The sequence below is a fragment of the Manis pentadactyla genome, chromosome 16 (assembly GCF_030020395.1).
Source record: "Manis pentadactyla isolate mManPen7 chromosome 16, mManPen7.hap1, whole genome shotgun sequence".
NCBI classification, from domain to species: Eukaryota; Metazoa; Chordata; class Mammalia; order Pholidota; family Manidae; genus Manis; species Manis pentadactyla.
In genome coordinates, this window is record NC_080034.1 from 76,930,989 (window position 1) to 76,957,711 (window position 26,723).

A 26,723-nucleotide genomic window follows, 5' to 3' on the forward strand; every position below is an offset into this window, starting at 1 on the left:
CACCCAGGCTCTTAACCACTATTGTAAAAATACACTGAAAATTTACATTCATTAATGGGAGCCAACCCACAGAGAGTTTTAATTCCTGGTACTATTAGAATTTGCCCAGTTAATTAGAAAAAGGATTTGTACCTAATGAGTCTGTCTGTGAAATGTGAACACTGAGGAATGTGAAATGTGAACACCTGTACCAGGTGGGGCAGAGGGATGGCTGGGGAGGAGGCTGGTGGTCCTGGGAGAGGAGGGGTGCAGAGGCACCAGGAAACACTATGATTGGGCCAAGCTCTGGCAACTGCGTAGGACTGGCGAGAGTTACAGGTCTCATCATTTAAAAAGAAGCCTGAAATCCAACCTAAGTCCTCTGACTGTCCCCAGGTAAGAGCCCACGAGCCAAGAGCCACATTCATCACAGGGTAACTTCATGGAATGCCTAAGTTCTAATAGCACCTTATTTTTATAATGGAGAATATTGGGGTAAAGTTGGAGCATGGCAGGGCAAATGCCTGGCACCATCACCACCTTTGGCTATCACATTCAATAAATCAGCCCCTGGTGCCATGGCGTTCAGTCTAATCAGCCCACACGGATGGATTCGGGAGGGCCAATGCCGACGACCCCACCATGAATTTCTCCACTTAACTTAGAATTCACACAAGACACATGCCTCAGGCAGTCTCTTCATCCACTAAACCTAAACCTCATCTGGCTGTCAAATCTGATTCCATGTTCAACAACATTCTCACTGTTCTAGCCTCTGATCTACATCTTCCTACAAGGTAAGTGTAGTTAAGTCATCGAGTCCAAGAATATGTTTAGTGAATCCCACCTTAATACAGATCAGCCTTACAAATTCAGTTAAATGACCTACCCACGAGAAAGGCACCTGCTTTCCAGCAAGCTGCAGGAGAAGGAGCCTTCCCCCAGGGAGTGAGCACCACGTGTGACCACCTGCAAGCATCCCGCCCTCGCGCCTTCCACGCTCTGCACGGCCTTCCTTCTTTTCTCATCTGAGGTTATCCGCCAGTGTATTGCAAACATTCAATGAGCTAAAGGTCACTGTGTTGCCAGAATTACTGGCACATGATAGATGAGGGTGTTCATTTTTCCCCTACCCTTACCTCTGGATTTTATTAATCCAGATTCAAAAGTTAGCAATCAGAAAAGTGTATGTAATAAGAGCTTATTTTATATGCTCAACGAGTCTACACCAGACCTATGAGTTCTAGGCGAAACAATTTTCTCCATCCCAGATACGGAAAAACAGACCATTTTGATCAAGAATTTACAGGGTGTGACAGCAGGGAAAGGGATTCTGAAGTGCATGCGAAGCCAAAAGAAGTAAAAAAATAATCCCTATAGATAAAATTTCTGAATACATAGAAAAGCTATAAAATTACTCCATGTCCAAAGTCAAAAAGAAAATCAGTCCAAGACAATGTAAATCGCATTGGAACAACACACTCAGACACCTCTCTGATCACAAATGTGGTATCAAAAGACTAATGGTGAATATTATAAGGAGCAGTAAAAGCATTTGGGCTGATTAATGTTTTGAAGTGATCTTCAAGACTGGGAAAACTGCCGGTAAAGCCCATTTTTGAGGGTCACTTTGTTCTGTCTCACTGTTATTATGAAATTGCACAACTTTTGAAAAACTTCTCTCACATGAGCCAAATTAAAAATACAAAACACCAACATAAGGAAAGTTCTATTTCCTGCTGGTCTGCATTTTTTTCTGGCTGTGGCTGAGGAAGTTGAAGCTCTGTGTTGAAGTCACACTCTCCCCCTTTGGGGGGGCCTTCATGGCCTTGCTGACAGCCCACGGCTGCCTTCCCCTCTCAGGCAGGTCAGCGTAACGATGACACGCGTGAAGCCACATACACCGCCAGGATGAAGAGAAGAGTACATACATACCTCGTTCAAATTTTAACCGCTGATAAAGCTGAAACTGATCCACAGGAACCAAACAGGCAATCTGAAACCAGAGACATTGGAAAGAAGAGATTTCAGTCAGCACAGAGCCCAGAGCTACCAGCCTTTCTCGGCAAACTGGGTCCTCTCTATACCTGTTGTTTGCAAGCTTCTTTCTCTCTACACCATCCACACAGCAGTCCCCGAACCAGCCCAGTCCTCTGCCACGGCTGGAATCACCACGGCTCGAGGCACACGTTAGAGATCTCACCGACCACCTTCCATTCTTTTATCAGCACAGACTACAACCAGGCAACCAAATTTTGGGGCTTCCCAAATTATTTGTACACATACATGAAAGATGCTCCTTTTTTCTCCACATTCATTTAAGAAATTTTTAAAAGATTATCCCAGTAGCTTGAGGACCCTCAAAAACTAAGGACAGGTAGACGTGCCTCAGGAATTATAAAAACTTCATTAGTTATCAGTAGTACCTTCTAAGGCATGTAAGGATCATTTCTTCAGACAAAAATCACTTCATAAAGTCCTTGGTGATCACTCATTGCCAGCCATGCTCTGGCAGAAAAAAAATGCCTAAGATATTCCTTGTGGCTAGGCTCTGATTTCCATTTCAAATGGAAATATGAACTAAAGGTTTACTAGCAAACAATGATTCATACCCAAACAAATGACATTTCAGATTAATCATTTTTAAATTGCATTTCAAAGGCAGGAAAAGCTAACTGGTCTTAAACTGGCATTCTATAAATAATAATTCCATTGACATCAACTATATTGACATTACTTAAAAGATTTTCAACTGAAAAAAGAAAATCAAAGGATTTGATACTAGGCTTCCAAACATCTAGCAAGTTGACACAGGTCACAGTCTTAGCCTTGATAATTCTGACTCTAAAGCATTACAATTTTTTTGGAGCAAAATATATACAGATGAAAGTTCTTGCAACTAATGGAAGGAAGTTGGCTTCAGGATACTGGAGTAAAAAAATAAGGAGCAAAAATGGTATTTAATAAACATAATATATTTTAAAAGACATTCAAAATCTAATCCTCCTCCCCCTCACCAAAAAAAATTCAGTTTGTTTATTTTTGCAAATGAATTAAATTAAGTTAGCTAAATTGTATCAAGAATCACAAAACAGGCAAGTTTAGTCTTTTCCACTCTGAGTATAGTCAAACATATACATTTAATTATGGCAACATTTTTCCAACTAGGAGAAAAATTTTGCATTTTCTCTGGCACCTTAAAAGAAAGTTCCCTGGCAATCACTATAAAAAAATTATGGTTAATTATATATGATGTGTATTCTACCATAATTTTTTTTTAAGTATGGTTAGCCTCTTACTATGCTGAGAGGCAGTTTTTTTCATCTGTATAATACTGCCAGGACCTCTTTCCTGAGAGACAAAGGTGCCTCAGATAAAAGGCCGAGCGGGGGACAGAAGGTGCCAGTGAGGGAAGGGATGGGAGGCAGTAAGGAATCGGAGACCAGTTCCTGACTCCGTCCTTGACTCACTTGCAGACAGAGGACGAATCATCTAACACTGCTTCCACTTTGGGGCCACGGTGACTTGGGGAATATCTTCTGGGCCCAAGAGACCTCTGTAATATTCTATAAAGAGATTTTAACGCCTCCCCCAAGAAATGCTTTTGAGGCCTTTGATTCTACAGACAGTGCTGTCCTCTACCTGCCCCAACCTAACATAGTTCTGGACTGATGAGGACCTTCCTCAAACCGCTCAAAGTCAACCCCCAGAAGTCCTGACATTTCCAGTGACAAGCAATTTATATAACAGCTAAGTCAAATGCGGTTTATGGAAGACAAAGGAAACAGGAGGTAAGAGATTTTAGACACAGATGAAATGCTAATGAGAAAAATGACAGAAATTAATTCAGTAAAAACAGTAAACAGTAGAGATGGATGTTTAATTTCACATTAGAAAGACATATCTCATCAGAACACACATGACTGCCAACAGGAAAGTCAGAGATCTCTGATAATTCTTTCCTTACTATACTTTGACTCTTCCTAGTTATTATTTTACAGGTCAAAAGTTTGTATGGAACTAAGCCTTAATAAGGCAAGTCACTTTTCTATTGAAGTTTGTGATCACAGAAAGTTAATTCTACCATTTCTCACTCTGTTTGATCCTTCTGGAATAAAGGTAACCCCCAGAACACACCATTCTCCTCCCCAGCCCAGCCACTTGGGTGTGTGTCTTCCCCACAGACTCACTGACAGTGCACCGTGGGTGGGGCACGGGCGGGAAGCCTGGGGACCCACGAGGCAAGGAGATGCAGAAGCCCCTCAGGAAACTTAGAAGGCAATCAATATACATACATTTAAAAAAGAATCTACTCCTGGACCGTATCATATGTTAGATGTCACAGATTAGACTAATTTTTGGCATGTTTCTATTACACCTTTGGCTATAGATGAGGGAAAGCGAGACCCGCTTGAAAAGGTGGTCCAAAGGATTCACTTCCTGGTCCCACTACCGTCTGGAGCTATGTGACTACTGCCGAAGGTCTCTTGCAATTATAAAACTGAAATAAATGCATTACGATGATTATTGAAGGTTCAGTCAAGCCACAGGTTAAAGGGCCCCTCCTTTTTTTAAAAAAAATTGCAGGGTCTCTAAAATTGATTGTGAAATGGAAAATCCTGGAGACTAATAAGAGATTATAAAGAGGTGTCTTGTGGTAAACAATATCCTCTACCTACCCACAAAGATATTCCAAATTGTTCAAAATCCGACCAGAACATTCCTTTTTAACTTCTTAATTTTGAAATGATCTTAGACTTGCAAAAAGTTGCAAAAATTGTATACAGTTCCTAAATCCCATTACCCCAACTTCTCCTAATGTTAACAACCTTCCAGCACCATAGCTGATTATTAAAATAATGGAATTTACACTGATATGAAATAATTCAGCAATCTGTAGGCCTTATTCAGATTTCACAAATTCCCCACTAACGTCTCTCTCTGTGAGTCAAGGATCCAGTTCAGGGCATCGCCCTGCATCCGGTCACCACGTCCCCTTAGCCTTCTACCTCCGGTGGCGGTTCCTTAGTCTGTCTCTGCCTTTCATGACCGTGACAAGTTGGAAGGGTCCAGGCTGGTTATTATGTACAATGTTTCCAATTTGGGCTTGTCTGATGCTTTCTCATGATTACATCGAGGTTGTGCAGTTTGGGCAAGAATATCACAGAAGTAATGTTCGGCCCTCAGGAGGTACCTGGGGACAGCCTGTCTCAGTCCTGGTGATACTGGCCATAACTTTTTAACTTGGTTAAGATGTTGTATGTCAGATCTCTCCCCCCTTTGTAATAAACTGGTGTCTCACAGAAAGATATTTTAAGATTCTGCAAATATCCTGTTTGCCAACATACCTTTGCCCACTAATTTTGTATCTATTGACAGATCTTGCCTATGGTAATTGTTACTATGTCATTTACTTAATGACGGTTTTCTATTTATATTGTTCAGTCTGTTTGTTAATTAAAATTCTACTGTGAGGAAGAACGCTTCTCCCCTATATATTTGTTCATTCATTTATTTAGGTTAGTATGGACTACTGATAGGTACTTTATTCTGAGGGTTCTAATCCATTGGTGATCAGAGCTATATTCAAGCAACAGAAACAAAATTTCTAATTATCATCTTAGAATTATTAGCATTATTATATTATATATAACATTAGCATCTTTTCAATCATCAAGAGACCCCTTCCCTCAGATCAACTACTAAAAAAAATCCCTACCTTGATTTAAAGTGTGTTTTTATTTCTTCTTTGAAATACTTACTAATCTACTTATTAAACAAAAACTTCTCTCTCCTCCTATCTAAGCATGAAAGACCACTTTTCCTTATCCTTATTCTAGAAATTCTTTCCAAATAGAAAAAAATTGTAACTCAAAGAGAAAATAAATTTAGTTTCATTTTAACAGAACAAGAACAATAATATCAGAACAATAACAATAAAAAGCTGCTAACTGCCTACAATCACTGTGTTTTTTTTTTCTGGTAAAAATGAACCTGGGGTTACTTATGAAACACCCAGTTCCTAAGTTCCCTTTCTGTTGAAAGTCTTTGCTTTCCCCATTCTCCCCACAGCAGAGCATAACCAGGCAATTCAGAATATATGCACGTGGGGGGGTAACTGTTACACGTAACGGGTGACTGGACAGAACTACCATCCACAAGGAGACGAATGAGAGCTGAGGCACCCCCTGCTCACCACCACCTACACTGACAATAGCCTTACGAAAGCAAAGAAAAATGGGGGCAAACAATGGCACCTGCTTGCCACAGAAGCATTTATGCAAAGACTGGCATATTGATAAATACAGTATGTACTGTCTTCTAGTTAGGAAAGGGAAGTGGTTAAAACACTGAAGCTAGAGATTTGCTTCATGTCAGGACTACCTACCCAGGCCTGGAAAATCAGCACAGAAGGAAAAAAAAGAAAGAGGCCAGACTTTACTCAGTCTTGGCCCTTTAAACCACACTGTGGCTACTGCTGTTTTTAAAAATTAAAGAAACAGGCTGAACAAAAAATACAACAGATGGGTATGTTTGAAGTGGAGCTGGCCTCTAGCAGATTATACAGTATGTTAAGAGGTTTGGGGAATTTTTGAGGTGCTGCAACTCGCAAAAATAGCAGCTAGAGAAACAGAACTAGCCTGTGGGCATGCGTCTTATCTCACTGACCCAGGAGCTCGTGTTTCGTGTTTCGTGTTTCCGTGTTTCCTATGCAACCAGAAAACAAGAACTGCAGCTCCCAACAGAAAAAGGGAAACGGCCCGTTCACCTGAGCACCATCAGCCAAGCTCACACCACCGCACTGCCAGGCCAGAGGTCCCACCTGGCTGAGAAAACCAGAGGCCTCATCACGAGGGGCAGCAGGACGGCCCACCGGCACGGGGGGAGGTGGGGAGACCTGGAATGCCAGGGCCGGGGACCCTGTCCACAGCTCCCTGCAGGGGGCTGCCTGTGCTGCTGTCTGTCACATCTCCCCGTGCCGCCCCCCATGCCCTTCACCCTGGGCTCACGCACACACGTCCTTCTGACACCTGCACCCCACTGCTGCTGGTCTTCTCCTACTGGCCCTGAGTTTAAAAAGCAGTTTAGAAACATTACTCTCCACCTGTATGCAGTTTTAAAGCAAAGTCTGAAATACGTTCAAAAACAATATTCAGTTGGGAACGTCAAAGATGTCTATTAGATCGATGTAGTGGACGCCTTCATCCTTCACCACTGAGGTTTCACTCCTCTCCAGCTGACGCATGTTGCCACCAAAGACTCCTGGACACGCAGCCCCCAGCCAGGTCCTTCAACCATGGGACAGGAATCGGGTCATCTGCTGAACATCCTCACCTTTCCTCTGCCATTAGAGGGAAGAAAGGGTGCTAGAGGGAGATGGCAAGTGCAGGCAGCGCCGGAGGGGGACTCGGGGGACATGTGGGTCCCTGCAGGTCCAGCAGCCTTGATCAGAGCCACCCTAAATCAACATGCAATGTGATTAAGAACTGTTGGCTTTGCAAATGCACTTCACATTCCTTAGCACACCCACCCAATCCCTCTACCCTAGCTCTGCACAGAGCCCCACCTGAAACCCCTTCCTACAGAAATTCTGGAGCCCCAGTTCCTAGCAAGAGCAGGGGCACCCATTCTTTGCCTGGTGCCTGCCGTGGCACTGGCAGCAAAGTGCAGGCTGGTCAGCAGAGCCCCAGGACTTGGGAGGACGGCCAGCGGGTGTGAGGCCGCTCCCTGCCCCCCACGGCCAGCTGGCAGCGGGAAGTTTCATTTCTCAGGCCATGTAATGGTGGATACGCTCTTGCCACTCAAATCTTACGTGGCCCAGACAAACGGTTCAGGCCCTCCCAGCAACTACGGTATGTCACCTCCCCGGCACCATAAGGGACCCGCTTAAATTAGGTTCTGTCTTCTTAACAGGGCTACCGGCTTGCAGAAAGAACCCTGCCTGAAGTACTGACCCCCTGTGCCCTGCCTTTCACAGTTCCACGTTGGACGAGATTCCTGGATAAGGTCCCTTAGAAAGGCCTGCAGAGCAGCAGCTGAAAGCGCCGGCTGATGCGGGGCACGAAGCCTTCCTCTTCCCCGGCTCCCGCTGGCTGTACCCGGAGCCACAGTCCTGCGGAGCCCCTGCCTGCCTCCCACCAGCTTCCTGGCCGGGGCAGGGGAGCTGCTTTTCCTACATGAGCAACTGGTACTTGAGTTGGGCATTAACTACGTTGCTATCAACGAGGCTCTTCCTGATAAATAAAAGTCAAGAGGCGGAGCCGCGGCTGAGTCCCCGTGGAAGCCCCGAGAAGGCAGCCGGCAGCGGGCAGGTACGGGGCCCGGCCAGCTGCATGAGCCACGGCCGCGCAGGACCGCGAGCACAGGAAAGAGCTCACATTCCCAGGGTCCTCCGAAGGCAAAGAAATGTACTTTCTGCATTTTATAAGACAAGGAAAGACGAAGACCCACGTATTGTAATATAAATAACAGCAGCACAAAGGGAACTCAAGCCTCAATCAGAATTATTTTTAACAAGTGAACTATATTTATATGTTATCTGTACAATTAAACATTTTTTAAAAGGTGGAAGAAGTAGGCACAGAGACAGAATCCAGTGAGGCACCATGTGGAGCAGCCCCACTGGGGTGCAGTCCCTCACACCTAGGTTCAGAGCCGTGCGTTACAATAACTACCTAGGAGGGAAGGCTGGTGTGAGGGAAGTCAGGAAGACGGGCCAGCCCCAGGCCCCGGTGGGGGGACACCTACTTTGAAGGCAGTAGCCCCAGACGCACCAATGAAGCTACCGCCATCTCCAATACGACCTCCCATTCATGTCTCAATTCAGAATGAGAGGAAACCACGAGCACCACCACCACCACTACCACCACATTTTTTACTGAAAAAAATCAAAATAGTGGCAAGTTGGTTAATAACATCTGATGACTGCACGTTCACGCCCATCTTGGGTCAGGCCCTTGGCAAGACGGACGAGCACAGAAACGCTCCCTTTGGAGATCTGAAGGAATACCAACGTTCAGTCTGGAATATGTTTTTGCTCTGTTTTTTTCAAATATCCTTGTAATTCCTAAGAGCCATTACAGCTTTGTTTGGTTTTAAGACAGCCCATAGTAAAACCTTGTAGACTAACACTGAGTCGTGGAATCAGAACTAGGAAAGTGTGAATGAGAATGTGCACAGTGCGGCAGCGCAGGGTTAAGAAGGAGGGGAAAACTACGGGGAGACACGAAAAGAAAACGTCTATACTAAGAAAATCAGAAAGGCTAAACTCTCCTCTAGAGGACTGTGAGGCAGACCATGGCCTGTCTTCACTCACTTGTCTGGACACATCAGCCCTAACACGTGACGTCCACAGTGCCCATGGCTAATGGTTACTGTCCTTTAAAAGTCCACAACACTCCGCAGCTGAACTTTCTGCAGTGATGGAGCTGTTCTGTGCTGTGCAGTCCGATCCGGGAGACACTAGGCACGTGTGGCTACTGGGCTCTTCAAATGTGACCAGCGCAACCAAAGGGATTAACTTTTGATTTTAATTCTAATTAATTTAAATGTAAACACCCACACGTGGCCAGTAGCTACTGGATGGACTGGACGGCACAGGTCTAGAAATGGGACTGCAATTAATTCCAGTGGCTTGTTTTGAAACTTAACCAAACTGTTTATTTCATTTATGATTAAGAGATTTTGCAGACATGAATTAAATCAGATTTCATGCCAGACACAGTTCTTGCTGCCTGCTCCATCTCAGGCTTTTCACTTTCATAATTATCTGCCTCACTGTCAGCTTCACGTCTCTCTGTTAGATCAGATGTTCCAGGGGGGCAGCACGGGGCCCGTCTTATTCGCCTCCCTGGCCTGGCCTGGAATGAGACCCGGCACACGTGGGCACTGAAAACACTTTTGCTGACTGGTCAGACATCAGAGAAGCAAGTTGAATGGAAGCATCTTTCCCAGGAGGACTGTGCATAAAAAGATGCTCCTGAATATGAGTCTTGTTTTAAAAACCATTCCCAAGGTGCACAGATCAATAGTACTCTTGGCAGCTCATTTGATCTTTTTCCACTTTCATCTCCTCCTACCAGTTACTCACAGAAAAGTACATGATATTCTCACCACAGGATTTATATACTCAGTATTTTTCATCAAAAATATTTTCAATTATTTCATTATTTCCCTCAAATGAAGCACTTCTAAATCATTATGTATTCCTTTTAATCCTCCCTAGAAAACACTTCAACCCACTTCTACCCGTGAACTGATATTCCGTAAACTGAGCGCAGGACACCCAGATGCAGACCACTTAGACATGGTCTACAACATCTTCCTAGTTGCTTTGATTACAAAGCAAACGATATATATGTAAAAGCATATATGTTTGTAAACAAGGCATGTGTTTACATAAAAACACACATCTATGTACACATACACACACACATCTACACTACTGAACTGCCAATTATCAGGTCCTTTATCAGCCATTCCATCTACCTACCTAGTCCTGCTCTACAAGCCGTGTAATCATGGAGGTCAGAAAGGCTGGGTTAGATGCTAGCTCTTCTACTTTTCAGGTATGCACTTTGGGCCACTTACTTAAGTCCTCTGGGCCTCAGCCTCCTCAGTTTGCTGAAAGGATTGATAGTATACTGGCATGAAAGCGACTGGAAGTGCGCCGGACACGCAGCAAGTACTCTCGAATGAATAACTCACTCCCTCTGTTTTTGGGGAGCCTCTCTCAGAGCTTACAAACTCCCTAAGAATGGGACAAGAGTTGGTCATCTTCTGATTTCAAGTGAGCAGGATCTGAAGATTAAAAGCAAATGTAAGGACAGGCTACTAATCAGAGATCAAAGGAACAAAGGAAAGAAATCTATCACAACCTGAAGAAAATGGAAGAAGAACTCACTCAAAAAGACATTTCTGATGCCTGATAAAGATCAAACGAAAGGCCTTTCCCTGTTCTTTGGAAATGGTTCGGCTCAGGCCACCTTTGCAGAACCACAGTAGCTTATGCTGTCCACAGCTGCAGCTAATCGGTCAGCTGTTCATCTTTACAGTGTTCAAGTATCACAAGACCACTCGTGATTCAGCCTCCCAACCTCACATATGGTAAATCTGACTTCTAGCACCTTGCCCATTCTAGGGCTTCCTCAACACTCAGACTGAATTTATGAACAGAGCCAAGGGAAGGAGCAGCTTTAACAGTTTGGATAAAGAATCCACAGGCACATAGCAATAGAGCACCCCTTTAAACATGCACCTCTGGGCTTTGTTTCTAGACTCCCTGGTAGGGAACAACGCGAGTCAAGGTCCTAGGAAATCATGCCAGCAGGAAAGGGGAAGACCGTGGCACTCATCCATACCTCGGCTTCCCGCAGGGTCCCGTGGTTTAGGCACACCATGTCGGGGCAAGTGATGGGCGACCCACATCCTTCTCGGATCGCCAGCTGCATGTACTGTCTCAGGCACTAGAAGTTAAGAAGAAAAAAGACAGACAATCACCCACTGCGTTACCAAAGCACAAAGGCTACATAACCACCCCTGCCTCCTCTTCCTTAACCGGCCATCCTAGGGCTCTTGTACTCAGGAAGCCCAAGTTGTCACACATGTGAACACGAAGAGCCGTCACTCTGGAAAGAGTGCAAAGGCAGGCGGCTGACAATGTATGCCTTCACCCTGGGAAGAGGGAGTTTACCCAAGGCAACAGGTCAAATTCCTGAACGTGCACACATTTTATCCACCATAGACTGGAAAAAGAAGAGACACTCTTTTGCACTAATAGCAAAGGCCTTTCTTTTACTTTTTTTAAAATTTATGTGATTTCCCAGCTCCATTTTTACCTAGTGGTCCTTTCCCTCAAAGTCTGCCCAAAAGTAGAACTCTGTGACTTCATGCTGAGCTAGCCACAGAGAATCAAACTAACATTAAGACACTGACTTACTTAAAACACTCTTAACCACAAATACTCCAGGAAAAAATGTCAAAGACAACTTGGGAGACTGTGACCTTCCCAAAACTATGGGCGTTAGTGAATGCTGTGATGGGGAAGTTTGAGCAGAACCAGGGGAAAGAAAGAACTGGATGGAAAAAAAGAAATGCAGAGAGAAGAAAAGCAGAACTCCAAGGACAGACATGGTCTGCTGGCTGCCTGCTGCACCCGGATCCCAGGCCATGGGGGAGACGGGAGTCAGACTGAGAGCATCACGGACACCGCCTGCCCTCCCTTCGCATCCCACATGCCCACAGAAAATGTACAGCCACAGTTCCAGAAGGTCGAACTCTTAAGAGCTCCAAAAGCTGGCTCCTCACATCTTACTGATGTGATAACTGGTGAACTCTTTTCTATATGCATGACGGAAAAAAGTCAGGCTCAAATATCTGAGGGGAACACCCCAAAAAACCCAAGCTAGTCAATGAATGAAGAGCCTTACAAAGAGACCATTATGTGTAACTGAATTTGGACTTCTTAAATTTATACATTTACGCATCAACCTGCTACATTAAAAATACTGCCATTGCACCAACCTTTTATAAAAGCTTAACTATCAAATAAATTATATGGTCAGAATACCGATGACAGAATTGTGAAATCTATTCCTTTATTGGCCACCTTTTTCATTTTCCCCATCTGAAAATAAAAATTGCCTTCTTTCAGAAAAAAATCATGAATTTATCTGATTGAAATTATTGCATGTACTGATCAATCACAAAGGCAAACCATTTAAACCAAATGTCTAGCTCCTCCAGTTCTCAATAATTTCCTCTCAGAGTCAATTTTTTTTCCATGACGTTCACAGAGAAAAACTAGAAAATAACCTAAATATCCAAAATAGAAGAACACATAAATAAACTATGCTAAATTCATGCAATGGAATGTTGAAGAATCATGAAAAATATTGTCAAATGATATTTAGTTTAAAGACACGGGAAAATGCTCATGATTTAGTATGAATTGGGGAATAAAAGATGGCTTAGCATGAACTGGAAAATAAAAGATACTCTTTTATAGTGACCCAGACTTTCTTCCCTTAATTTCTAATGGGGGCAATAACAATAATAAAATAATAAAAATAATAATTAAAATGGGGACAATAATACCTGTTCTGTACAGGGAAGCCCTTTGAAAATCTGCAAATTGCAGAATACTTGGTCATATTTCTATTCCCCTTTACCTGCTCTTAGACTTCCATCAAAAACTTTGTGGGGAAATGTTCATCTTTTGACTTCTGATTATCCTTTCGTCCCTCCCTCCAGGGAACCAGTTAAAGCACTCGGGGTAGAGAAGCTCCTGAACAGAACAGAAACTGGCAGAACACCACACACACCCCTTTCAAGCCTTTCCTCAGAAATACTTGCATCTACAGAAAAAGCTGAAATAGGAACTGAACAGATTATGTGAATCTTTATAGGCAAAACATTCATTTCAACTTACATTGCAAATTTGTAACATTGAAATCTACTCTTTCCCAAGAGTTTACGATGGATATTCTGTGTGCTAAGTCATGTTCTTCAGGAACCTGAAACCGCAATGCATAAACCCAGTGAACATGAAGCTCCCCAAAAGGACACTCCTGGCCACAATAATATGTGACCCATGATTTTAGGAGCCATGTTAGAGCTGTACCACTGACTGCAGGGGGTAAGCGTGTATGCCCTAGATGCCCTTTAAAAAAAAAATCTAAGAAACGCTCATTCAAGATAGAGATTTGTAAGTGATGAAGTAACTCAGGCACCTGACACTCCATCACGATGGGCAGGTATTTCTATTCACAGGCAAAGAGGGAAAACAGCTGGCCCTAGTTACTGCTTCTTATTGAATTTTCAAGTACCTTGAAGGATTCCCTGTACGTCTTCCATTAGCTTTCACTACCAATCTAACCTCTAGCCCTCCCTCTCTTCTTCAGTGCTTCGGACTAAAGCACAACAGAGCTGAAGACATTCATGAATCCCTGTGCAGGACATACAACCAAACAGGTAAATGCTTACCAATTCTGGAAGAAACTGGCATCTATCTTGTAAATAAACACAGTGCAACACAGAAAGAGAAGACAGAAAACTACCATCATTTAGTCACACACAAAAAATGCATTCCATTCAACAATAGCATCAAACAGATGCCTAATAGGTAATCTTCATAACAGCTAAGAAATTCTAAAGGAAATGTTTCAAACAGCACCTTTCCAAAATCCTGATGACCAAAAAAAGACAGAGTTTTTTCTTTTGAATAGTCAACATTTCACCTATTAGTTAAGAAGAACATAGAAACATTTTTAGGCGATGAAGGATCACATATAGTAGTATGATTGTTCCTCAAAATCACTCCACAGCCCTCAAGGATTCAGATGGGATCTAACCAAGGATTTAACCACCAAACATCTGGTGAACCAGATGATTTGCCTCATGTCTTCCAACACCGAGAGCCTATGAATTACGCACAATGGGATCTGCCCCAGAAAGGAGGTTCTCCTGGACCCCTTTCAGGGATGTTATTTCCAAAGTACCAACTTTGGAACCAACTTGAAAGCGAATCTTTCAAGGTACTTGAAAATTCAATAAGAAGCAATAACTAGGGCCTTCATAAGGTGTTCTCATGTGTTAGGGGGACAAGGCAATAATGGCCACAACATTCAGACAAAGTTCCTTCGAATCCACCCAAGAACAACCAACACAAATATACATACATATATACATACATATGTTTATGCACAGTTGCTCATTCTCTGTCAATAGATAATACCTTAAAGGTTTTTTTCTAAGAAAAAAAGCATTTCAACGAATAGTCAGTGGGACTGGATTCTAATGATCAAACCTGAGGTGTGAGCTCTCAAGTCTCATCTGCACCGCAGGCAGTCGTTAACCTCCTTAGCTACAGCTCTCAGGTATAAAATGGGACAATACCACCTGCTTTGCCCACTCTCAGGAAAAACGGAGGTCCTCCATGAGGGCCCATATGTGAAAATACTCCAAAGAGTAGAAAGAGGCATGCAAAAGTTAAGTAGAACTGACAAATGGAATAGATGTTTCTGAACTATGGGCAGAAATGACAGACCCCAAAGAGATCTGAGCCCCGGAGGTCAGTCTCATGAGGGAGAAGCGGATGTGGGAGGAGAACAGGTATTGTTGGGAGGGCGCAGGTAATAAGTGCATTAGCTGAAAGTTTAAAGTGGTCCCCAGGATCGTGGATGCTTCTGGATGCAGGTACTAAACTAAAACTGGCAGCCCCCTGGCGTGAAGCTGAGCTGGCAAACTATTGGCTAAGGCTTCTCATCCTTAAGCTCAGACATGCATAGAGACGGTGGTGATGGGAAAGTACTGACAGGCCAAAATCTTGACAGGCCTTGAGTGTGTTTTGATTTTTCCCAATATAGTGCTGCCCACGAACATGGATATTTAATAAGACGTAGACCAACACTTCTCTGCCTCAGGATACGACCATATCACCAGGTCTCAAGTGAGCTCAAATCACATCTCATATTGAGGCCAATATTCCGTTCAGGCCAGCTCCGACTATGAGCTCTACACATGGTCCAAGAATAAAGAATAAACATGAATCTGGCTTTCTTTACTGGATGCTGTTGAGTTAAATTATTAATACAACTCAAGATGGTGTCTCTCCCAGTTCAAAAGCATTTTAACACACCCAAAGCCTCCTGGTTTGCAAATGTATAATGGCTTGAAAAAATCCAAACAAATCAACAACTACAGCCAGGCAGTCAGTTCCCCATAGAGTATAAGCCTAAAACTTTTTCTTCTAAAACCACTTTCAGAAACCTTGACTTGCACAAATATGGCATTACAGGTGACGGGAATCACCTTCACAGCCCTCTGCCAACCACAGAGATCAGAGGACCAACAGGAAACCTGGTACCGGCTGACCAAGCAGCAGCCCCAACTCAAACAAGAAGTCCTAAGTATGGCTCAAAAGAGGCCTCAGTTCTGCAGCTCTCAGCCTCGAGCTTCTCTAATGAACAATGAATGCCTTCCTCACCTTGTCCCGGGGCCGGCATGCTGCCCACCTGCTCCCACGGCACCCTGAGGCCCGGCTGGCACACTGACTTTTCAAACTGGGTGCAAAGGTGTATTCTTGGGAGCCCGCGAGTTCTCTATGACAAGGCTCTTCCCCATTTTACATTCACTTAATGATATTAATAAAAGCATGTGTTGGACCATCTTTTCCTTCCCACTCAGTGTCACACGGGCACTGGGGTCTGTGGTGCAGGCCCGCTTGGCCACAGGAACACCCTCACCGCCCAGGCAGATGGAAGTGCACAAGTATCTGGGCCCGGCGAACGCTGTGCCGGACTTTCAGTGACTCCAACAGAGAAAAGTGACAAGGTCACCGAGTTACCACCTGTTCATGGAAACACACCAAACCCAGAGACTCATGGTAAAGAGCAAGTGGGCAGGCAACCAATGAACGGAAACGCACCCCGTGCTCATGGGTAGGAAGAGTTAATACTGTCAACATGGCCATCCTGCGTAAAGCAGTCTACAGATTCAATGCAATCTCTATCAAAATACCAACAGCATTCTTCAATGAACTAGAGCAAATAGTTCTAAAATTCATATGGAAACACCAAAAACCCCAAATAGCCAAAGCAATCCTGAGAAGGAAGAATAAAGTGGGGGGGATCTCGCTCCCCAACTTTAAGTTCTACTACAAAGCCACAGTAATCAAGACAGTTTGCTAATGGCACAAGAACAGAGCCACAGACCAGTGGAACAGAATAGAGACTCCAGACATTAACCCAAACATATATGGTCAATTAATATATGAAAAAGGAGCCATGGACATACAATGGGGAAATGACAGTCTCTTCAACAGATGGTGCTGGCAAAACTGGACAGCTACATGTAAGAGAATGAAACTGGATCACTGTCTAACCCCACACATAAAAGTAAACTCAAAATGGACCAAAGACCTGAATGTAAGTCATGAAACCATAAACTCTTAGGAAAAAACATTGGCAAAAATCTCTTGGACATAAACATGAGCAACTTCTTCATGAACATATCTCCCCAGGCAAGGGAAACAATAGCAAAAATGAACAAGTGGGACTATGTTAAGCTGAAAAGCTTCTGTACAGCAAGGGACACCATCAATAGGACAAAAAGACATCCTACAGTATGGGAGAATATATTCATAAATGACATACCTGATAAGGGGTTGACATCCAAATTATATAAAGAGCTCATGCACCTCAACAAACAAAAAGCAAATAATCCAATCAAAAAAATGGGCAGAGCATCTGAACAGACAGTTCTCCAAAGAAGAAATTCAGATGGCCAACAGGCACATGAAAAGACGCTCCACATCGCTTGTGGTCAGAGAAACGCAAATTAAAACTACAATGAGATATCACCTCACACCAGTTAGGATCACCACCATCCAGAAGACACACAACAACAGATGTTGGTGAGGATGAGGAGAAAGGGGAACCCTCCTACACTGCTGGGGGGAATGTAAACTAGTTCAACCGCTGTGGAAAGCAGTATGGAGGTTCCTCAAAAAACTAAAAATAGAAATACCGTTTGACCCAGAAATTCTACTCCTAGGAATTTGCCCTAAGAATGCAGTATTTTTAAAACAGCTCAGTGCTGGGATTCCAGTTATGTCCCCTTCAAAAGGAATCCCTAGAAACCCATCAAGAAGAGAACACTGGGCCTCCCCATGGCAGCGGGGCGTGGTCAGGCATTCTCCCTGGAGGCCTATGAGAACATCAGGGCATCCAAAGAGAATCTTATCAGCTACACACCCACCCCTCGGCCCCCAGTTCTCCTGACTTGCCAGTGTTCCCGTCACCGCCTTACGTAGCACCAGACATCAACAACTGATTCGTTAGTTGTTAACAACCCTCCCTGCCGACCGGCCTGCGTCCCCCCTTCTCCCCTCCTCTGACATACAGGAGCCAAGCCCACCTTCCAACTCCACTATCTGCTGGTTCCCATTCCCTCCTGCCTTTCCAGAAATTTACCCTATTATCTAGCTTCTTTCTTATGTCTTGAATTTTTCCCTATGTATGGGTCCTTCTTCAGCAGTTAAACATGTCCAAAAATATCCTGATTAAGGAAAAACAATAATAAAAGAGCAAAGGAAAACAGCCCTACACCGCTTCTCTAATAGCTGCACACCGCCTGCCTTCCTCTCCTTTTTTCAGTCGGATGTTAGAAAGAGACGTTGCCTCCACGTCCGCCTCCGTCAGCAACCCATCGCTGTCCCCCGCCCCAGCTTACCGGGCTGTGTGCCACCACCAGGCTTCTCCATGTCACTGAACCCAACACACGCTTCCGTCCTTCCTTCCTCCCTCTCAGCTAAGCACCCCCATTTCCTTGCCACTGTCTCCTCCCTGGCCTTCAGACCCCGCACTTCTCTGACGCTCACCCCTCGTCTCTGGCCATGCCTTCTCAGTCTCTTTCATTTGCCTCTCCTCAACTGTTCGTATGCTGGGCTGTCAGGACGGGGTCTAATCTCTCATTACACCTCCTCAGCGGCCACTCGGGCTTGCTCCCAGGTCCGGCCCCACTCCCCTGCTCTGGCATGCAGGCCATGTATCGCCCAGGTTCCGGGAGACCGGAGAGGGGGAGGGGGGAGGCACCGGGGCAGTCCCCTGCCCCCACTCCTCTGCTTCCAGTACTGACCTCTGACGGTGGCCGCAGTGCCCCCTCCTGCCGGCCAGACCCTTCCCCGTGCTCGCAGCTCCCATGGCAGCTCTAGCTCTCATCGGAGAGCTCCGACTTTGGGGTTCTGGCAATACTTTCTTCCTATTGTCCCCTCCAGACCCCAGGGTAGTAGTGGCTCCCTGTTGTTAATATTGGGGTGCTTCACCACCCTTTTTGGCTTCTCAGTCTTCAGCACCTTTATGACCAATTGCCTGTATTAAACTTCCGCTTTTGAAAGACCTGGAGCGATTTCGTGTTTTCCTGGTTGAATGTCAACCAGTAAGTCAGCGGATCCCAGGCCTCTCCTTCCAGGCCGGACCTCCCCTTCTGTGCTCCAGACCTGGACAACAAACAGCAGGCTGAGCACACTCACCCTGAAACAGCTCAAGAGGACCTCCCAGTCAACAAACACAGACTGAATGCATGATCCTCTCCTCGAATACTGTTCCCGTCCTGTGATTTCCTGGCTCTGTGAGTGACGTCTCCAACCACCCGGGTGCACACCCAAAACCTGGGAGTCCTCTACGACACTGTGTGCTCCCTTACCCTGCAGTCTACAGACGCCTGCCGGACTTCAGCTCGCCACCTGCCCACAGCCTCAGACCTAACAGAGCTTTGGGTCCACCTTCCACAACATATTGACATGCCTGTTTCCCCACACACCCCGACTTTCCCCATCTCAGTAAATGGAACCAATTACCCAGTTGCTTAGCCAAGAAACCCCCAAAACACTGCCACCCTCTTTCCCTTAAACTCTTCAACCAAAGCATGTCCCAAATCTAAGCACTCCCACTGCAATTCAAGTCACCGCCCCCTCTCCCAAGGAGCCCTGCACCAGCCGCCCCGCTGGTCTCTGGGCACGTGCTGCTCGGCGTGGCCGGGGTGTGCTTCACACATCCTTCTGAAATACGAAGTAGACTTCCTTCTCCTGCCTCAACCCTCCAACAACGGCATCTCATCCGGATCGCCCGTCAAACTCCTTCCCCTGCTCACCAGGCCCTGTGAGATCTCCTTGCTCCTGCCCCGAGCTCGTCTCTTGATGAGGAAACTTGAAAATCATCTAAGTGTGAGCACTTCTCCACCTGCTGAGAACCTTCCATGACTGCCGGCACCCTCATGTCACCTTGTAGCAGTGATCAGAATTGGGATTTAAAAATTAGGGTGTGTGATTACTCACCCCCAACAACCTCACTCTCTCCACTCACTCTGTTAACATTACCATAAATTCCAGCCTTAAAGTTCCTTCATAGCACCTCTAGAAGGCTCCTGCCATCGTTCACAAATCATGGTGACAGCAAGCCACTGACCCGGCTGAGCCAGGCCGGCCTGTGGTTCCCTGGCAGAGCCCACAGCCCTGAAGCAAGGGACAGAAGGCAGGACAAGGGCACTTGAAATTGTGGGCACTGTTGAGAAGGCAGCTGTGGTGTGTGATTGATCATAAATAATACGTATTTCATCTTCCATTTCTAGCACAGCGCCTCTAAAACCCTTGGAATTTCCTGGGTTGAGAGAGATAAAGGTGTCTTTTATTATGTTAATGAGGTGACTTTGGGAAAGTCCTTAGGTCACCTAAGAATGCAGGTTAGTTGCCAGGAGAACCAATCCTATGATTAGAGAGTTGGGACTTCAGCCCCCAACTCCCCCACAACCCCTTCCCTTCCCCCACTCACCTTCAGGGAGCTGCTGGAGGCTAAATAACTGGCCACTGGTGGTCAGTCCAATCAGTCATGCCTCTGTAACCCTATGCAGTGAAGCCTCCATAAAACCCACAAGGCCAGGGTTTGGAGAGCTTCCGGGCGGAACACGGGGAGATCTGAGGAGAGTGACCCACCTGGAGGAGGCGTGGCAGCTCCGTGCCCTTCCCTACACCCTGCCGTGCACTCACGAGTCCCAGCACATGCCAAGGGGCTGGGCTGTGATGGGAAAGCACGTGAGATACCAAAGAAACACCCAGAGTGGCCACACGAGACAGGAGTGTTTATTGGTACACAGACATAGGGGGTCCAGGAGCGGCGGGGTGAGGCTGCTCACCACTATCACGGACACAGAAGGAACTGCTTTTATGGGCAAGGGGCAGGGATGTGTGTGCCAAGGGCGAGGGCACAGAGCCTACATGCCAGGGGAGGGCACAGAGCCTGCGTGCTTTACCAGAAGAGATCATTCTTGTGTGACCAACTCCCCAAGGAACAAAAGCTTGATCAGCAGGGTCTGCTTCCCAAGGAGATGTTGCCATTGATAAGGCAGGCCTGGGTGTGGCCAGCCCCAGGCCATCCACATACCTGAGGCCTAGCATCCGCCCAAAGGAGGGGGCCGTGCAGAACGGGGACAAAAGGTTAAAAGCACGCAGTGTTCCCACATGTGCCCAATATGCTTTCACCTGCTTGTTCCTGAGTTATATCCTTTTATAACAAACCAGCAATCTAGTGAGTCAAATGTTCCTCAGACTTCTCTGAGCTGCTCTAGCAAATTAACCCTAAGGAGCAGGGAGTGGGAACCTACTCACTGATTTACAGCTGGTCAGATGCACAGGTAACCTGGACTTAAGTCAGGGGCCATGGGAACCTCCCACCGGCGGCCAGTCAGCCAGAAGCACAAGTAATAAACGGCTTGTGACTGGCCTCGGAAGCTGAGGTGGGGGGCCGACTTGCAGGACTGGGCCCTTAACCTGTGGAATCTGATGCTAGGATCAGAACTGAGCTGAAATCTCAGACACTGCTGGTGTCAGAGTACTGCTTGGTGGTGTGCGGGGGAAGCACTCCCACCCTCCATTAACACACTTGTAGAGGAGGGGACAGGAACCCGAAAGAGCAGCCCTAAGGGAAAGCCCTGGGTGGAAGGAGGGGGGCGTCTCACTAGGAGGGTAGTGCATACCAGAGACAGCACTCTGCCTTACTAGTCAGCCGCCTTCCTGACAAGGCTTCTCAAAAGCTGTCCACCCAAGTCACCCAACACTCCTGTTAAAAATGCAGATTCCAATTTAATTGATCTGGGGTGGGGCCTGAGATCCTACACCTCCATGCTGTAAGCAAGCAGTCCGAATTCACTCTTGCAAAAGGAGATCCAGTTGTCACTGAACCATTTATTGAAAAACTATTTTCCCCCTCTGAACTGCCTTGACATTCTTGATGAAAATCAGTTACAATAAACTGAGAATTAATTTCCAGCCTCTCAATTCTATTCCACTGTTCTGTCCATCCTTCCAACAGTATCACACAGCTTTCATTACTACAGTGCTAGACTAAGTCTGAAATCAAGAAGTTAAGTTCTCCAACTTTGTTCTTCTTTTTCAAGATTCTAGGTCCCTGAAATGTTCATATTAATCACTGAGATTTCAAAGGAATGGTGTTGAATCTGTAGGCCCATTTGGGAAATACTGCCATTTGGACAATATTAAATCTTCTAAACCATGAACAAGGGATGTCTTTCTATGTAGTCTTCTTGAATTTCTTTCAACAATGTTCTGTACTTTTCAGAGTATAAGCTTTGTGCTTCTTTTGTTAAATTTATTCATAAGTATTTTATTCCTTTGGCTAATAGTGTAAATAAAATTGTTGTCTGAATGCCATTATTACAGTATTCTTTGCCAGTGTATAGAAGTATCATTAATCTTTGCATACTGACCTTGCATTCCACAGTCCGTTGACCTGGCATTAGTATGCCAATATGCAACCAAGTCTGAGACCCCTCCAGTCTAATCTAGGAAGGCATGTCCATCATCACTGCCTTTAAGTCACTTTGTAATAATCATAAGCATGATCTCCATAAGCAAAAAGGACTCCTTTCTAACCAGCACCGCCATTGAGAATACATTCAATCAGCTAGCTCCAGAAGAAATAGTGAAGGAAGCTTGAGGGGGAAATTATATGTGCAAAATTTAAAGCTATTGAAATCCTTTAAATACTTGACCCCAAAATAGTGCTGTCACTTTTCATGAAGAAGGGTACTAAGATCCACCTTGTAAGTTTTGAGAATAGTCATTCTATATGGGAAATTAAATCTGAGCTCCAACCAAGTGTGATCAAACACTTTTATCTTTATCTCAAGTGATCATGAAACATCTAAATCAAGAAACCCAGTGACAGAAGTAGTTATGAAGAGAAATCCACTGGAAATGTGACAGCTTGGTCCAATCTTCAACAACGAAGCCAATGAAATCTGCTAACCTGTAAGAGTGTTTCAACCAGAGGAGGAAGCAGGAACTCGCCCTGGGATGATCTGCTTCCAACTCGAGCAACGCGGTGACTCTTGGACTGACTTTTCGGAGGCTTTCTCTCCTATCCCACCTCTGCTGCCTTTCTGAACAGAGGCAGGCCCAATCATCATTATCATTTATACTAGTTCCAAAGAGATCCATCCATGCCAGATGCTCTCTTATGACAATGTATCCAGAAAAAGAACTGATAGTTCCAGGAGAGAGAAAACAAGAAGCCTTGCCAGGCTTACATCCTTCCATTTCCCCCAAAGAAACATTAGACCCCAAAACAGCCAGCCCTCCACTGGCCCCAAGGCCTCAGCCCACAGGCTGACAGGCAGAATAGGCTCGCCCTGGATTGGACATCAGTAGATTCCACTGAACTCATTGATCACTGTCTTCCTCCTCCTCCTCCCCCCACACCGTGCACCTAAGGAGCCCCGATCTGAACTCTCAGACAGCCTTTCTGACTCCCTTGAACACACATAAGGTCTTAGCAACACAGAAAGGAATAAACCCAAATTAATAAAGGGTCCTGAAACCCCTTCGGCCAAGATGCAGGGCTATGCAAGTTATCGGCATAAAATATAACCATTCAAAGCAAACACATTGGAGAGGGTAGTGCTCACGTTGCACTAAAGAATTCACAACGAGTGTTACAAGCACACCACACAAAGGACAGGAGGATGAATGGACGGACGGATGTGTGACAAACCAACTAGAGTAAAAAGCCAACGTTAGAATCCAAGAGGTGACGGGAATACAGATAATTCATTTCTGAGATTCTTTCACCTTTGTTGTATGTTTGAAAAGTTTCATAACACACTGCTGTACAATTTTTTTAACTAAGAAGCAAAAAACAAATTATGCCATTCAGCAAATATCAGGTTTTAATGTTCCTTTAAGCAGGAATCATCTGTATCAGATTTTACAGGAACCCTCCATATCTGTATTAGTTTTTAATCCAGAGTTTGAATACATGTTAGTGAAATAAAACCTTACTAATTAAAACTACTGGTAGCAATATTAATTAATGACGATCCAAATTTTCAAAATTTTTAAGAATATTTACAGTGTGTAAGTGAGATGATGAAGCTAACTCGTTGTCAGCTATGGTTTTTTTCCTACAGGGTATAACCTAAAAGCCAACGTGTAAACGAGCTCCCATCACTGACATGGAAGCTGGTGTCTACGTAGCTGTTTGTCTACGTGGGGTAAGGTGGGAGCTCAGTACTGCTGGTTCAGAAGAGACCTAAGCCATATGCCAACTTCCTCCCTGGCTACATTCACAAAAGAGAATTTACTAGATTTACGAAATATGAACTCTGAAAAAGTAAAAAAAGCTGGACAATGACTACAGTGACTAAGTTGAATACAAGCAATCTCGCTTCAGTCAAAATTAACTGGAAATAACTCTATTCAATTGCTCATAGCAAAATCAGACTATCTACCTATCATTTAGTTGGTAATAAAACTGCAACCATTCTTCACCTCATAATTTTTATTTTTCCCCAAGACTTTTGTTCTGTAAAAATGTATCTGTTTTTAACATTTCCTAAAAAAAAAAAAAAAAGCAAGCTTCTGGAAATCACAGGGTCTGATATGTGGTGCTTACTTTTTTTTCACTTTAATTGCCATAATTTGAAGCAGTCTTCCTTTCCTTTCTCTTAGTAGGTCCATAGGCTCACATAACCAAGACTGCCCCTGACTCCCCTGTTAGACTCTAACCTAGTCACTGTCCTTGAACTGCCACTTCCCACATGTTCTGAGTTAGCAGCACATTCTAGCAGATTTGACCAGCAAGGCGAAGATCGTAAGTCAAGCCATGTGAACGGCTGCTTCAAAAATGTGTGTCCATGGGTCACAAAGCATATGTGTTTCAAAGCACATGGTAGTGAGCAATTCATGCATGCTTCACCAACAGAGTACTCAGCAAATCCCTTAGACCAGAGCATCAGAATCCTGCAGAGAATAAGCTGAAATACAGATCACTGGGCCCCCTCCCCAGAGTCTCTGATTCCAGGAGGTCTGGGCTGGACTCGAGAACTTACAATTCTAACAAGTTCACAGCTGCTGCTGCTGGTCTGAGGACCACACTTCGAGAACCCCTGGTCTAGAACTATAAATTCATTATACGAGAGCAGGGGAAAGGAGATGATGGGAGAGAGTATCTCGAAACTCCTATGATAGCTGTGGGTGTGCACCTTAGGTCTCCTCATTTACTCTTCGGAGCCACTCTGAGACGGGTACTAACCCCACTTCACACAAAGCAGTTTGGTGGCTTACCCTCTGTGCCTGAGACTAGTCAACAATGGAGCTGAGATTTAAACCAACATCTAATTGAGACAGAGGCCTTGCTTGCTTTCCCACTACCTCACAATGATTTCCGTGTTATTAGAACTAAAGCACGAGAGAATACTGTAATTTCTACGAACTTGAAAACACTACTTTTTTCCCTTCTGCAGGTTATCAACACCATAAACCATAAAGTTTTTCAAAGACACCACCATTCCATATGAAAACAATTTGTATTTAACACACCACCCAGGAAAAACAGATATTACAGCTATAAAAATTTTTTTCCAGTTGCTGTAAACATCTCTGTGCTTTGGCATTACTAATTCATTCATTACCTTCAGCACACAGGAACCACTTGGAAACAGCTTCCAGACTGGGTCCCTCTCGGGACCAGCAGTGACCCCCACAAATACGATGTATGCGGGAGGGTGGACGAACCCAGTTTTGAACATGAGGTCTGGGCTTGAACCCTGACTTCAGTTTCAACATCTGAACATATGCTAAGGGCCCTGGGAGCTTCCAAGTGTGGAAAGCAGACCTCTTAATCTCTCAGCCCTCGGTGCCCTCAAATAACTTGCCTCAAGTCACCAAAGTTGAAAGTTCATAGCACACCACTCAATCCCTGCAGTCTGGGGCTATGGCCACCAGTGTGTTCACATTATATACTCTGGTCTCTGGAAAATTCCTTGGAGTTTTTTTTTAATCAGTTGCTCTTCACATCTTCTTCATACTGACTAAATTTTTAAGTACATAAAAACTAGCTGTCAGTTCTGTATTATATAGGCCACTGTCAAACTTCAGAAACTCCAGGTAGGATCCCAAACACCTAATACAGGGCTCACCATTGTTCACAGCAACAAAATTTAAGGGGTTCATTACCCTCCATAACATGGCCCATTTCCCTAACCTGACCATGCTGTGAATACCAAGGTACAAAGTCAGCTTAAACAGTACAGGCACTGGCCATACTGTACATTTTTTAAAGACAGATTCATGAGATGAACTTATTTACTACAATTTTTTTCCACCTTAAAAATAGGGAAGCATTGATTAAACAAGGAGAAATATTTTCTTCACATATCAAACCAGAGAAGGTGAAGAATCTAAAAATACCCGAGTGTCAGAGAAGGGGGCTTTCCCACACTATTGGTGGGAACTGGAGGAACGGTTTGGGACAGCAATTTGGCAACATGCACTGATTTAAAATGCACATACCCTGTGGTTAGGCAATCCCACTTCTGGAAATTTATCCTGGAGAGATACGTTTTCACATTTCCATAAGTACAAAAATTTTCATTTGTAATAGCAAAAATGGACCCATTGTTAGGAGAGGCCTGGCTCGGGAGTTTGTCACAGCCAGGCCGTGGGACACTACACAGCACTGTAAAAGCAAGATAGGTCTACACGTTCTTACATGGAAGCATACCCATGGTACACTAAGTTTAATTTGTAAAATTCAAGTTAAAAGTATCCATAAAGATCCCATTTGTCTATTAAGTAACTGTAGGAATATATATCCATCCATCCATATATTTATATATTTACACACAGAAATTGCCTGGCAGGGGGTCCAGGTAAACTTTTCACTTAAGCTATA

The 26,723-nt window shown here is 44.6% G+C and overlaps 1 protein-coding gene across 8 annotated transcripts in view; it reads right to left on the reverse strand.

The window, feature by feature from the left end:
• The window catches only part of RNF144B (ring finger protein 144B), a 164,907-nt gene that overhangs the window by 22,849 nt on the left and 115,335 nt on the right, over window positions 1-26,723 (reverse strand). For 7 of the 8 annotated variants that reach the window (XM_057493984.1, XM_057493983.1, XM_057493985.1 and 4 more), the window contains 2 exons: window positions 11,340-11,444; window positions 1,915-1,975 (listed from right to left, as the gene is read on the reverse strand). In XM_057493984.1, coding sequence (XP_057349967.1) covers window positions 1,915-1,975; window positions 11,340-11,444 — 166 coding nt within the window. Of the gene's footprint in view, window positions 1-1,914; window positions 1,976-11,339; window positions 11,445-20,306; window positions 20,460-26,723 lie in introns of those variants that run through there. The other variant, XM_057493986.1, reaches the window with a different exon arrangement.